The sequence below is a fragment of the Mytilus californianus genome, unplaced genomic scaffold, assembly GCF_021869535.1.
Source record: "Mytilus californianus isolate M0D057914Y unplaced genomic scaffold, xbMytCali1.0.p SCAF_7, whole genome shotgun sequence".
Taxonomy (NCBI): Eukaryota; Metazoa; Mollusca; class Bivalvia; order Mytilida; family Mytilidae; genus Mytilus; species Mytilus californianus.
Window position 1 is genome coordinate 114578951 of NW_026262723.1, and position 14859 is coordinate 114593809.

Here is a 14859-nt window from a genome sequence, read left to right on the forward strand (position 1 = left end):
TTTATAAGTTGTAATTGGCTTTGAACCAGTTTTTAGTAACAGCAAGCTATGTTGATTGGTACTTTGTGTCTTTAGTCTTTCGTAAGCTTTGTTTTTCTGATTAATCAAACTGTTGTCAACTTATTTTTACAGTTTGTTCTAATTTAATGTTGTCCCGGATTCGGTGGAGGGTTGAGCAGTCGCATGTATGAATATTTCCGCCTTATTCTGTATGTGCCTATCCTACGTCAGGACCCTGTGATTCAGTGGTTGTTGTTGGTTTTTGTCTGTCATATGTTTTTTTCTTTTAATGTTTTGTTCATAAATCAGGCCGTTTATATAGCATGACAGAGAAGGAGCTTTGGTAGCTTACTATGAAGTTTGAGTGTTGCTCATTATTGAAAACGTGACCTATACCTGCTAACATCTATGTCTTTTAGTCTCCGATGTGGATTGTTGCTTCAAAGGCAATCATATCACAACTTCTTGTTCTAATATTTATCTTTTGACACGAGAATAGTTGCTGTTTTTTCTTGTACTCTTTCATTTCTTTATGTTGATCTCAGTGAGGGTTTCCCATAACACAATCTTATATGGGGCATTACTCTACTTTTGACAAGTAGCTTTGTAACTTCTTATCGATTGAATAAAGTAAAAAGAGAACATTGAACTAATCATGAAACAATATAATAATTCGCAGAGGGTAAACATATTTCAGAATGTTTGTATCGCGTGTCAGGATAATGGATACATTTCTGGTTTTAGCCATTCTATATGTTTCCTTCCACAGGTACCTATGTTGTAACCTTTATTACGTACGGTTGGTGTGCATCTTTGCATCACAAGGCTGTTGAGTCGCACTTTGCGTCGTATTACTAATGATAATATAACTGAAAACAAAATGTAAGTATCAGGAAATGAACAAACATTTATGAAAGGAAACTTGTATATTCTTATTACTTTGAACATATTTTTATCAATACAGATCAAAATACACCTACCTTTCCCAGCACCGGTAACAAGAGCTCTCTTCCCATCAAATCGAATCTCCGTATTTTAGTATTAATTGATACTTGTTCACACTTTTTTAACAACAGGAAAGGGATAACCTCAACACACAGTCTGTACAAGGTAACCTATCTCTCTTATCTATAGATAGGGTTAAACATACGCATGCTTTATTGTCCTACATTGTAATTGAAAGTTCAATAATGAATTTTGATATACTTACTTACTTATATTTATGTCAATACACATTATCATTCGAATTTACTCTCCATATAAAACAGATGGACGCTTATGAAAAAAAGTCAGCCAAAAAAACATTCTTATTCCTAAAATTTATTTAATCGACTTTGAGATGAAGAACAGACAACAATAAAGGAGCTGTTACTTTGCTTTTTGTGGGGTTTTTTTTTTTTGCTGTGCATGTATTGATTTCGTGTCATGAATTGATACTCCATATCCTTTGTTTTCCTATGTTCATCTTTTTATTCAATACCTCAAACTTATTTATAAAATTTCATCTACAAAAATGCAAAGACAAAGGCGATGTTATAAAATCAAGTGGTCATTGAAATTGTAGACATAATGTAATGTGGTTTTAACATTACATGATGTGTATGTGGGTAAACGTTATGCAGTTGTTTCATTACATGATATGGTTTTGTTTTTTGGTAATGGTGATTTGTTAATTCTTTATATGACTTGAATATTATATAATAATGTTTCAAAATTTTTGTTCCAGTATTTGATGTGGTCCTGTCATTCTTTGATGAGGTTATCACATCACTTGATGAGGTAAAAACCACGTGACCATTTAAAAAAAAGTAGTTCTATTTTTAAACCGATTTGCATATTTCGTTTGTTTAATGTGCTTCGGATGAGTGTCGCTTTCAATTGAGTTATAGTTTAATTTAAAGTTCGATTTGTTGTTAGGAGTTATTTGGTATGCAGACAGAAATAAAAAAAAGTACTAAATAAATAGCAATATTGCGGACATAAGGGGGATATCTAATAGATATCGCCTAACAACTTGGTCCGACGTTTCATTTTTTGTTTTTTGTTTTTTTTCCATAGCTATCAAATGGAAGCAGTATTATAAATTCGTGAAGGATTCCACGGAAATCCTGTGTCTCGCCTGACATTGCTGCTGTCAGTGTAAAAGTGTAATGTTGTAAGTCCATTTATCGGTAAAAAACAAAATTAAAAAAATATTTTTTCTGCAGATTTTTATTTTGATCTTGAAGATTAACTCCTGTACAGGTTTTATAACAATCCATTGAGGTTTACAAATATATCATGACAAAACAGTTTAAACGGAAACATTCTTTGCCAAAAAAAACTTATATGAAAATTAGAAGATGTGACATGATTGTCAATGAGACAACTCTCCACCATATACCAAATTACGTAGTATTTCACTGTATGGTCTTCAACAATGAGCAAACCCCATACCGCAAATTAAGTTATAAAAGGTCCCGAAATGACAAATGTATAACAGTTTAAACGAGAAACCTAACGATCTAAATGATGAAGACATTGACGCCACTACCGAAGACGGAATATAAGTTTACTGTGTCTCACTTCCGAGACATAAATGTCGCAGGCTCGACACAAATCAAATGACTTGTACCGTACTGTTAACAAATGAGACACTTTTAATCAACTCACACTAAAGTTACAGGGAAACGGGGGGATCGCATTATGCGACAAAGCATCAATTCTATAAAATAAGAATTCTCCGATTAATTTTTAGCATGTATGATCATTTGAACATATTCGAATATCAATCTTTTATTTTTATAAATTGCGTTTCTGGTATACCTCGCACTAAATTGAAAAAAAAACCCAAACTTTTGGGTATATTTGTTTCATAGGTGACGACGGATATGTTCCAATTGTCGTAATCACAATTCCGTTCTCTTATCCTCGAATGTGACCAACCGAATGAGACCCACATCACTGGGTTTGTACTGACATGAATAACATGACGGGTGCCACATGATGAGCAGGATCTGTTTTCCCTTCCAGATCACCCGAGACCCCCTTCCCCCCCCCCCCCCCCCCCCGGATTTTGATGGATTTATATTGCCCAGTCATACCGATCTATTGAGTTAAGCCAATTGCAACTGATATTTACAGTTTTTTCTAATTTTCTAATGTTGTGCTGTTACGCTTCCAGGTTAGGGTTAGGGTTAGGCGCTCACAGACATTTATAACTTCACCACATTCTTTATGTGCCTGTCCCAAGTCAGGAGCCTGTAGTTCAATGGTTGGCGTTTATTCATGTGTGTCATATTTGTTTTTCGTAAATTGTTTGGTTAATAATTAGGCTGTTAGTGTTCTCGTTTGAAATGTTTCATATTTTCACGTGATGGCCTTTTATAGCCGACTATACGGTATGGGTTTTTCTAATTGTTGAATTGAAAGCCGTACGGTTGCCTATAATTGCTAACATCCACTGCATTTAAACTCTAGTTGATAGTTGTCTCATTGGCCATCACACCACATCTAACTTTATTTAGACTTCTATGTTGTGTTTTGCAAACTGTAACATTGTTAATCTTTTGTACGCATGCCCCTAAGTCCTTTTTCGGTAGCCCGAGCTAAAGCCCTTGATGCGCGATAGAAACATTTAAATACAAACTCATATTAGATAACTCGAATTTCAACTCGAAATCTTAATCTAAATGAGACTCAAGTTGGAAGTCTAACTCGAACTCTACCTCAAAAGGTGACTCTCAAATTCAAAGTTAAAGTCGAATTGTAACTCGATCTCTACCTTTAAATGTGACTCAAACTCGAAGTTCAACTCGAAATGCAATGCTAATTCAAACTTCAATTCTAATTATGGCTTGAATTCTAACTCGAAATCGAAGACTTACTCGAAGAATTACTCGAAGTTTAACTGGAACAGTAACCCGATCTTTAATTTGAACTCTAAGCACATAAAACAAACGACATGGAAATCGGTTTTAAGAATAGAGCTAGTTTTTCCCGAATGGTCACGTGGTTTTACCTCATGAAGTAATGTGCTCACCACATCAAAGAATAACAGCACCACATCAATAACTGTAAAACCGTCAAATTTTGAAACATCATTATGTAATGTTTAAGCCATATAAAGAATTGGCAAATCATCATTACGAAATAACAAAACCACATCATGTAATGAAACAACAACAATACGTAAACCCACAGACACATGAAGTTATGTTAAAACCACATTGCCTAATGACACAACCAGGTTAAATAATGGTGAAATCACATCGATTAATGACAAAACCATATTAAGTAATGACAAAACGTTATCTAGTCAATACGAAACCATATCATGTAATATCGAAATACCATTAAGAAATGACTATGCCATATTGAGTTGTATCAAAACATTATTACGTAATGTCAAACCATATTATGTAAAGACAAAAAGTAAAATCACAAAAATACTGAACTCCGAGGAAAATTCAATCGGAAAGTACCTAATCACATGGCAAAATCAAAAGACAAAACATCAAACGAATGGACAACAACTGTCATATTCCTGACTTGGTACAGGCATTTTCAAATGTAGAAAATGGTAGATTGAACCTGGTTTTATAATCATTCAAAATATCATTACGTAATAATAAAACCACATAACCTAATGCCAGAGTACTACATAAGACAGCCGTGGCATTCCATACAAATATCTTTTTGAGTAAGGCTTAGGCTGAATTCTAAATAGTATTAACAAGATCTCAGTTGATCTATTGTGGCGGTTTTTGAAGTTTTCAATAAAAGCAATAAGTTTGAAGCCCTAGGGAAAAGTATAAAATTTATCCACCGCAACTCATAATTATTAAATGCAATATGAATAGTGACCGTTGACCTCTGTAGACCTTGATGCAATCTTCATTCCAGAATGTATGATCAAATGAATAAATAAATAGTTCTTCTGCGTTGAACGAACATTATTTATGTATGATAAACATGCATACACTTATTACCGTGTCAAATACGGATAAACATGTATTGGCAAACTTTGTTTTATTTTTACAAATTAACACAAACGGACATCAAGTTGTATTTTTGTCATCTACTAACCAACTACAAAAAGTGTATTTTGATTTCAAATTGATAAGATAAAATTGTGACACTTATTATTCATAATATATCTTATACACTAGAGACACACATCAAATTAAATGAGTATAAAACTTACATTGGATAAATAAGTCCTTTATGAATTTCGCATTTCAATCATTCATAAAATTAATACAGTCATTGGTGTCTTAACTGATATAGATTTTCATGAAAAAGATGTTTTAAATGATACATTGTTGTAGAAATTTAATTGTCAGATATTATGCATACTATATTTAAGTCAACAGTCAATGTGTTGCTGTGTGATTGTCATTGATGTATGCCCTACATCCCTTTTTATTTATATCAAAACTTTCCTTCGGAAACGTTCCTTCACTTGTACACACATTTAAACTAACAACAGTAATATCATTTCTTTTAACCAAGTACATCTTCATTCATATTTTAACAAAGCACTTTTCGTTCTTTTTATATCTGCAAATCACTATTCTGTTTTTTTTTTACTTAGCGTTTATCATTCTGTTTTTATCACAATCACCATTCTATGATTGTCGAAACACGTAATAAATTCACCTTTAATCAAATACATTACCATTTTTATATTAATTATATACATCATCATTATGTTATAAACCAAGTACATGAACAGTCTAATATTAATCAAATACATCATCATTCTCTATTAACCAAGTTATTCACCATTCTCTATTAACCAAGTAATTCACCATTTTTTGTTAACCAAGTACATCACCATTCTGATATTGACCAAGTAACTTACCAATTACATCGACATTCTCCTTTTACCATTGTATCACCATTCCGATATCAACCCAGTACCTCACAATTCTCCTTTTACCAAGTACATGACCATTCTAATATTAACCAAGTACGTCATCGTTCTGATATTAAACCAGTATTTCACCATCTTCCTTTAAACAAGTACTCCACCGTTCTGATTCTAACCAAGAAATTCCCCATTCTGATATTTTTCAGGTACATCGACATTCTCCTTTAACCAAGTGTTTTACCATTCTGATATTAACCAAATATTTTACCATTCTGATATTAACCAAGTACTTCACCATTCGCATATGAATCAAGTTCATCCCAATTCTAATATTAATCAAGTACATCACCATTATTCTTTAACGAAGTACATCACCATTCTTATATTGACCAAGTACAACGACATTCTTCTTTAACCAAGTATTTCACCAATCTGCAACAGAACCTAAAAGAATGACAACATTTCCATTCCAGAGGCCAGACAGAAAAGAAAATATTATTCCAGCAGAACAAACTGGAACTTATCAGTATGAAAGAACCAACAAGACAGAAACAGTGTCATTCCAATGACAGCAGTTGCAAACGCCGACTATTGGTGGTATTTCTTTGGACAGTGCAAGTGATCAACCTGATATGGCTGGTATCGACTAAAGCCCTGTTCCACGACAACTTACGGCCCTTACGGGTATGTTTAACCAAACAGCAGTTTCTAGTAATCAGGGCGTTTTTACAGGGCCTTAAAACAAAAAGATAGAATTGTGATGGGGAAAATCTTGATTTACATGTTTTACTAAAGTCTGCAGAAGATTTAGAAAGAGACTCTATTTTAAATGCGACCTTGCAATAGAATAAACCATTACTCCACAAAACAGAGCACCAATACAAGTTTACATGTATGGACATCTGCTTTTATCTTCTTTATGGATGTTATGCTGGGAAAATGGCCTCGTTTGTTGCTGTGTAACATATTTGTTTTTCGCTCAATATTTTGTACATAAATTAGGCCGTTAGTTTTCTTTTTTGAAATAGTTGTTAATATCTGTGTCATTTGGTGTCTTGTGGATAGTTGTCTCATTGGCAATCATACCACACTTTCTTATTTTTATAATGAAGGACAAGAGTTCCTGAAGTACACTAGAGGGTATGGCTTAGGTTGGGTCACATATGATGACAATACTACCCAGGCAAGGCTAGATGTCCACAAAACGTCTTGAGTAGAAATTGGGTACTGTACGTCTCTACACCCCAAAGATCCGTTCATTCAGACACTTTTGATACCAATCATTTTTATGGGGTCAAATGTCCACGATACTTAACCTGTTCATGTCCAAAGACTCTCGACACCATGGAGTGCCACGGGTTACAACTACGGCAGGCATACTTATGGAGCAGCATGTAAATTTGAACATAAATGTTATCAGGTACTCTTGAAATCACCACATTTGGACCTGCAAAAACTTAAAGTCAATAGAGTTATGCACCTTATCAAAATTCTAGTTTTTTCTCGTTGAAATATTTCAGTATAATATCGTCTTACAAGCATTCCCGGCAAAATGAATGTCTTAGCTGATTTGTTATCTGTTGTGATTTTCAGCGGTTCATAAACCTTTGACCAGAAGCAGATTAGTACAGTACAGCTATTCCAGACCCCCTTTGGACGCTTTAGAACTCGAATTAAATCACCTTATAAACTCTTCCATGGCACTCAAAACCTGAATAATGTACAATAAGGCAGTCGAATATTTTAAATCTTTTCGCGCATCATATAACTTACAAGATATTTGGCCATCCTTACTAAGCGAATTCATATTTAACATCGCCTTCCTTTCTCCAAGGGGAATTTCAGACTCAACAGTCTTAACATGTATTTCAGGAATTAGTTATCAACATAAGATTCAACTTTTAACAGATGGTATGAAATCCTTTTTAGGCGGAGTCGGGAAACTTTAGATAGACTAAAAAAGTCAAAACCTCAAAATCTGACTTGCGGATACCAATTTCGAACAATTTATAAACAGAATCAATCAGGCCGCTACAATATGTTTGCAATTCGTCGTACTAATCAGCTTTGCTTACCCTTTTAGTCTTAGGTTTTTCGCTTTACCTCGCATGGGTGAAATAGCAGCTGAAGGTAAGGCTGATTTAGGTGCACTTGTTATACATATATCTGACTTTTAAATGATTAAATTCAACTGGTATGAAGAGTTTCATTTAAGTATTCGTAGTCTTAAATAGATCAACTATTCTTTTCTATAACTTTGATTGTCCGTGAGCAAAACGACAAATATGTGTGTCCCATTTACTTACTCAAGATTTATTTGCAAATTTGTCATCCTCCGCCCGGGAATATCTTATACATACATTGTGAAGGGTCAAGTCTTAATTTTCAATTTTCTTCTATTTTGAGAGAAGTGTCGTTTTGCGAAGTCAATGGACTTTATTTCGGAGAACATTCTTTCAGAATCATAACAAAAAATTTAAGCAAAAAGGTTAGGAGCAAATGACGACTTATTTACAGAAATGGAGTTGATGGATATCGAACGGTAATACCAAATACATTCGCTCGACCATTTAAGTTTATTAATTTGAAACCACATTTGCAGGCATTGAAGTAATACATGTATCAATTGTAGGTGTCAAAACAATTTGGTTAATAGGATCATCGATAGTGTATTGGGCGAATGAAGACTCTTGGTCTAGACTTTGAGGACTTCACCTTGGCCTACAGAATGCAGGCTATATTAATTGGATTGATCAAAAGGGCATAAAATGGTGCACTTTTAATCGAGTCTTTGGACAATGGTTGCGTAATCGCCCCCTCCTGAGTTTCATTATTATTCAGCTTGGGTCAAATGATTTGGGTGTATTGACACACTATTCGATGAAATCGAATGTGACCTGCTTTGGTCACATCCATTATATCCTGCTTTTAAAATAATTTGGTCAGATATATTAATGAGACGGTACTGGCACAATGCCAACTGTGGAAAAGCTGTTGGAAGGGCTCGTAAGCGAGCGAATCACCGTTTCAGGAACTGTGTTCTGAGCATCCGTGATTACGCAATAAGGTACTGTAATATACGTGCTAAAGAAAGTAATTTATATATATTTGATTGAACACACTTAGCAAAGCTGGGTAATGGTGTCCATTTGATCAATTTACAAGGAGCACTTGAAAGGTTCAAGATACATGGAGGACAAGTAATGTTTCCTAATTGGAAGCTGTTATAAAGTGAATGGCAAGTCCTAATCGGTTAGGGACTTTAGGGTGACGTCATTAAGTTTAAGAAGGGTTTTCGGGGAATTCTTAGGCAGTGAGTGGGCATGTCCTACTCATTTAGTGGGATAAGGTGAGATGAAAATGGAACATGTCCTAAATTATACGCTAGCTTATAATTTGGATTATCAACTTCTGTGTTCCCGAAGAGATAAAATTAGGTCTTCTTTAAATGTACCAGAGAGACCGGTTTCTGAATTCGTCCCAATTCGGATCTAAGGATGTTTTCTTTGAATTTAATAATTAAGAGCAATTCTCTGTAATCACCAAAATATTTCGGCACGCACTAAAAAATATTTGTTTTAAACTTTATTAGTTCAATAGAGCCACATGAGCTTAACAAAAAATATTATTACACTTAGCCCCATATGTTTACCGTTTCCTTGGTAACAGGACTTAAAGTGGCAAGAAAGAGGGAAAATGCAGTGTTTACAAATTATGATCAATTATGTCTAATAAAAAGAAAATAATATAGATATTCAGACATTTAAAACTTTTTTCAGATTAAAAAAAACAAATAAAAATTGTGTTCAACAGTAAACTTTCTGAAAAAAAAAATCTATATTGCTAAAATAGGGTAAAAATGCAATAAAAGGGGGTTTTAGAGCCTATTTCGATCAGGTGTTGTAAAAAAATGCAGCCATTTCTTATATTGTTGATTATATGAATAGAGAGAATTGATTAAGGTTATACAAGAAAAGAAAAAAAATCAGTGGGCAAACTTGACTGTGTTGAAATTAATTGACCCTGAAAAGTTGAGTTGTCCTGTATTTACCTAATCAAATTACCTCCCTTTACGGAGTTCTCTTGTAGAGAAACAAATTAAAAACAGGAGGGAAAATGTAAACAAATGCAGACAACAATGTTATTTTGCGAATTTCTTCATGTTTTATATTCAGGCATAATGGGAAATGGATAAATTTTTCACAGTGATGTTAGCCTACACTTATATATATGGTTAAGTTGGTGTGATTTGCTCATATTTTGAAAATATTGTCAGAACAATGGAACTGTGTCTGTACTAAGACAGTGTATTTTATAGTTTATTTTGCTTACCGTAACTAACTTTTTTAATGTATTTATTTATATAATCTTCGAATAATTGTTATAAAATGTGTAGCATAAAAGATTTCGTAGGCAATTGTGATAACTGCAGTGACGACAGTTTTTTTTGAAAATGCTTCCATTGGAAAAAGATACATGTATAAATTTTTGTCAGAAATTTCTTTACTTAAATCTGACATTACATTGTACGTCACAACTGAGGATCTGTGATATTCATAGAAATATTATCATCGAAACAACTAACAAGAGATATAGAAGGAAAAATTGTGGTGTGCCTTCAGTAAATGTCATTTTGAAATATCATAATACTACAAAAGCAGTGGATCGACATGTTACACCCGAGATGTTTCGAAGAATTGTTACAAAGACAGGCATTTGCATTCCTATTGGAACATGTAAGTAGATTTGATTTGATTTTTGGTGTTTTAACGCCACTTTTAAGCACCGCTTTTGGGCTATTTCGTGGCGGCCAGTTTTTATTGGTGGAGGAAGCCGGAGTGCCCGGACAAAACCGCCGACCTTCGATAGGAAAACTGACAATCCTAGTCAATTAAGATTGAAGTTGAGTGCACCTGCACGAGCGGGGTTCGAACTCACAACCTCAGTGTTGACTGGCTAGTGATTACAGTAGTAACTACTTAGACCACATGTAAGTAGATACTATTTACCTAATACCATTTTTCTTTAAAAAAGATACAGTGATAAACCTCTTATGAAAAAGAAATCAAATGCAGCTGTCAGGTAACCCCCCCCCCCCCCCCCCCCCCAAAAAAAAAGAAAAAAAAAAAACCTTAGGGTTAATATTATCTACCATTTGGCTATGAACCTTAAGCTTATTGTTTTTAGCATGTGACAGCCATATGAACTTCTTTAATACCCCTTTTTTAAACTATAAAACATAAAATTATGTGAAGTTCTTTGAATCTTGTTTTTGAGAGACAAAAATTATAACATGAATGCTGTTTCACGTTTCCTTTCCTTTACCAGATTTGTAAGGTTTTGTACATGATAATCACATCATTTCATACCGGTCCTTATGAAATAAAAAATGTTGCAGCAACAATGCTGCAATGTTGCGGCTGCTGATCAGGTTGCCAGAAAATTGACGCCGGATAAGTGCTGAATGATGCCGCTAGCATCATCATCATTCTGGCTACAGTGCAGCGCTATTTCCTTTCATGACAAAAAGCGCCACAATGTTGCCATAAAGGACACATATAATTTTCTCATTCTTAATCTACTAAAATGATGCCAGAATAGAGCCAGAACATTGATAATGTCATTGATGATGTCACCAGTGTTTGAGCTTTTTACTGTGGTCATGGTGGTGTGTTAGAAGTGGACCATATGTTGCTTGAGCTTATGATTTTAGTGAAGAATTGGGTGTTCTGTTATTGTGAAGACTTGTATGTAAACTTAGATTAACATGATTAATTAAGTGCATTATATAAAAGTTCAATCTCTCATTTAATTAAATCAAGGAAATTGTCTTCTTCCTGATAGACCTGGAGAGCATTTTCAAAAAATCCTAATTAACAGGGACGAACTATCATCTAATGGGGCGAATTGGTACCTTCTGAAACATAAGTCATGGTTTCTCTTCCCTTTCTCAATTTAACCCTTGCTAAAATTTTAAAGAGCATGCTGAAAGAAGTTTGGTCAATTATGTCTTTGTAACCCTCTAAAGACAGCTTGAAAGTGCTATTTGTTTGGAAAAAAATGTAGTATAATCACGAATTTAGATTGCTAATCAGACAAAACACAACACCTTTGACTGAAGTGAAGGGGCTCCTGTTGGGATCATGGAAATTATGTTGGTGTTATTGAAGGTATAGATGTTGCATGTTGACAGTTCATGAGTTACACATTTTAACTTTCCTTTTCCTCAATGTGGGAAAATTAAGTACATTACATATAGGAATAACTTCTGAGGACAGAACTTTACTTTCTTTAAAAGAAAAAGTTATAGTAATAACCCTGAGCACACAAAAAAATCATAACGTTAAATAAAGGAGTTAAAACTTTTTCTCAGGTATACTTAGCACTAAACTTGCCTGGTCAGACGTTACTTTACCTTTTTAGTCAATAATTAAAGGAAGCCAGAATTTAAAGGCATTAGTGGCGCAGTAGTGCCAGAAAACTAATTTGCATACAAAATAAAAAACAATATCTGCATTGAAGCCACAACATGTTGCGGCAACGAAGCCACAGCATTTTCTGGCACCAGTGCCAGAAAACTAATTTGCATATGAAATACGCTTATGCAGCATCATTGCCACAACATGTTAGTGCAATGAAGCCGCAACATAGCCCTAATGTTGTCACAACTACATGTATGCGCCAGAAGGCTTATATTCTGATAAGGGCGCGGACAGCCTTCTTTTATTCATGTTTACTTGAGATATATGTATGTTTTAAAATTCATGTTTTTATGTACAAACATGTACATGTATATGACCCAACAAAAAAGTATGTGGGTTTACTGTACACCTACTTACCCTAATTTCAGTATATGACCCAACAAAAATGTATGTGGGTTTACTGTACCCCTACTTACCCTAATTTTTGTCCCCTACCCTAAAGTTTTTTTGACTATTTTTGATTAAGTACTGTTAAAGTCACAATGTTGCTCCCATAGACTCAATGTAAAAAAAAAAAAAAAAAAATCCCTTCCTACCTACCCTTTTTTTTTCAGCAAGTGACAGTAAACACACATATTTTTTTGTTTGGCCTAAATAGTTTTGATAGTGATACACAGAATGAGATCAATTGTGTATCTATTTTCTTTTATATTACAGCAATTTGTAGACTGTGTAGAGAAAAACTATTTGGAAATAACAGTATTGAGCATGTTGAGGAGGTATGTCTTTTCATTTACATGTATAAATATGATTCCCTGTACACATGTATACTCAATAGTCAATAGTGAGTTTATTGTTTTGTCATGTATGTATGGGATCCATATTGTAACTACATGTCAAACTGCATGTACTCAGTTTTACTATGACAAGAATAAGAAGATCTTTCAATTCAGAAATAACATTAAACTTTAAAGTTCCAATTTGGTCTTCATATTCACTAAGCTTTTGCACATTTTATTTGGTAAACTAGTTTCATCATTAAGCATTAGTACAAAATCTATTAAAATAAAAACCAAGGTTTTAATTGATCTAATTTACATGTACACTTAGGGCCAATAGGGGTTAAACTATGCATTCATGCATGCATAATTGAGGGTAAATTAAGGGTAAATTTCTAAATCATTTGGGTATAAAACATACCTCAACTGAACCCTAACCCATTCATATATTACTAAACCCTCTAAGATAGGTTGGTTTTTGCTTCAATATTATCATGTGTATTCCAGAATTCATTATTGTTCCAATTTCAATTAGTACCTTGTTTAAAATATTCTTAAAAAGTTTTTCTTTTCTTTTAATTTAGGAGAACACTATTGAGACAAATACAAAGAACAAGATTGCAGAGGCTGAAATACTACCACCTTAAAGAAAGAGGGTTGGTATAACTGTATATAAAATAGTATCATTGCATACACTTTATAAGATGTCTCATAAACTTGACTTTATAAGATATTTTGTAAAAGTATTTAAGATATCTTGTATAATATCAGATTATTACATGGCATTTTTCATATCGCATGTATTATCAGCCCTAGGTTCAATATCAGCCCAAGAGCCGCATGGCTTGAGGGCTGATATTGGCCGAGGGCTGATAATACATGTGATATGAAAAATGACATGCTTTGATCTTTTTATCATATGCTTCAACAATGGAGAAAAATAACAGATTAATATATTGATCTTTTTACGTGGTTCTTAAATAGCAGTTCAAAGAGTGAAATATTATAAGTTACATAGTGTGCTAGTGACCTAATACTGTATATATGGGGTCAGTAAATTCCATATGGGGTGAGAGCAAAGCTCGAATCCCCATATGGAATTTACTGACCCCATATATACCGTATTACATCACTAGCACACTATGTAACGAATTTATCTTACCGACTATCTTAACGTGTGAAATTTAGACTAGTGACCTATCAAAATGAGCACTGAAGTCTTCAATACTTTTAGCATTAAGAAACTTCTCTCATTGATCCTACAAAAACAGCTGCCAACAATAACAACTTGTTAGGTTTGAATGTGTTTTATGAATTCATTTCAATCTTAATCATCAATTTCTTCGTCTGTTGAAATCTTTAAGATGTTTTCTCAATACCGTTTTGTTTTTATAAAGGGATGCAACACCACTACTAACCGTGTATGAAATAAGCCCCGCCTCCTTTCTAACCTTATATGGAATATAAAGGGGACGTAACTCCACTACTAACCGTGTATGAAATAAGCCCCGCCTACCTTCTAACCTTATATGGAATATAAAGGGCTGAACTCCACTACTAACCGTGTATGAAATAAGCCCCAAATCCCTACTAACCTAATATGAAATATACATAGTCTCCACGCGGACGCTTTAAACCAATCATATTCCTAGAAATGTATAGGAGGTAAGATAATCACGGATGACAGACCCCAAATGTTGTACAATTGATATGAAATCTTTCTATCATATGCCTCAACAATGAAGAAAAAAAACCAGTATGGTATATTTTAATACGGACGATAAAAAAATAATTCAACAATATA

At 33.9% G+C, this 14859-nt stretch overlaps 2 protein-coding genes across 2 annotated transcripts in view; one reads left to right on the forward strand and one right to left on the reverse strand.

Annotated features, from left to right (window-relative positions):
* The window catches only part of LOC127709642 (D-erythrulose reductase-like), a 30354-nt gene extending 24309 nt beyond the window's left edge, over nucleotides 1-6045 (reverse strand). The window contains exons 1-2 of the mRNA XM_052215249.1: nucleotides 6031-6045; nucleotides 981-1026 (exon numbers count right to left, since the gene is read on the reverse strand). Of these exons, the coding sequence (XP_052071209.1) occupies nucleotides 981-1026; nucleotides 6031-6045 (61 nt within the window). The remainder of the gene's footprint in view (nucleotides 1-980; nucleotides 1027-6030) is intronic.
* LOC127708312 (E3 ubiquitin-protein ligase ZNF598-like) overlaps nucleotides 1-14859 on the forward strand; it is a 204480-nt gene that overhangs the window by 169185 nt on the left and 20436 nt on the right. The gene's annotated exons all lie outside the window — the stretch shown is intronic.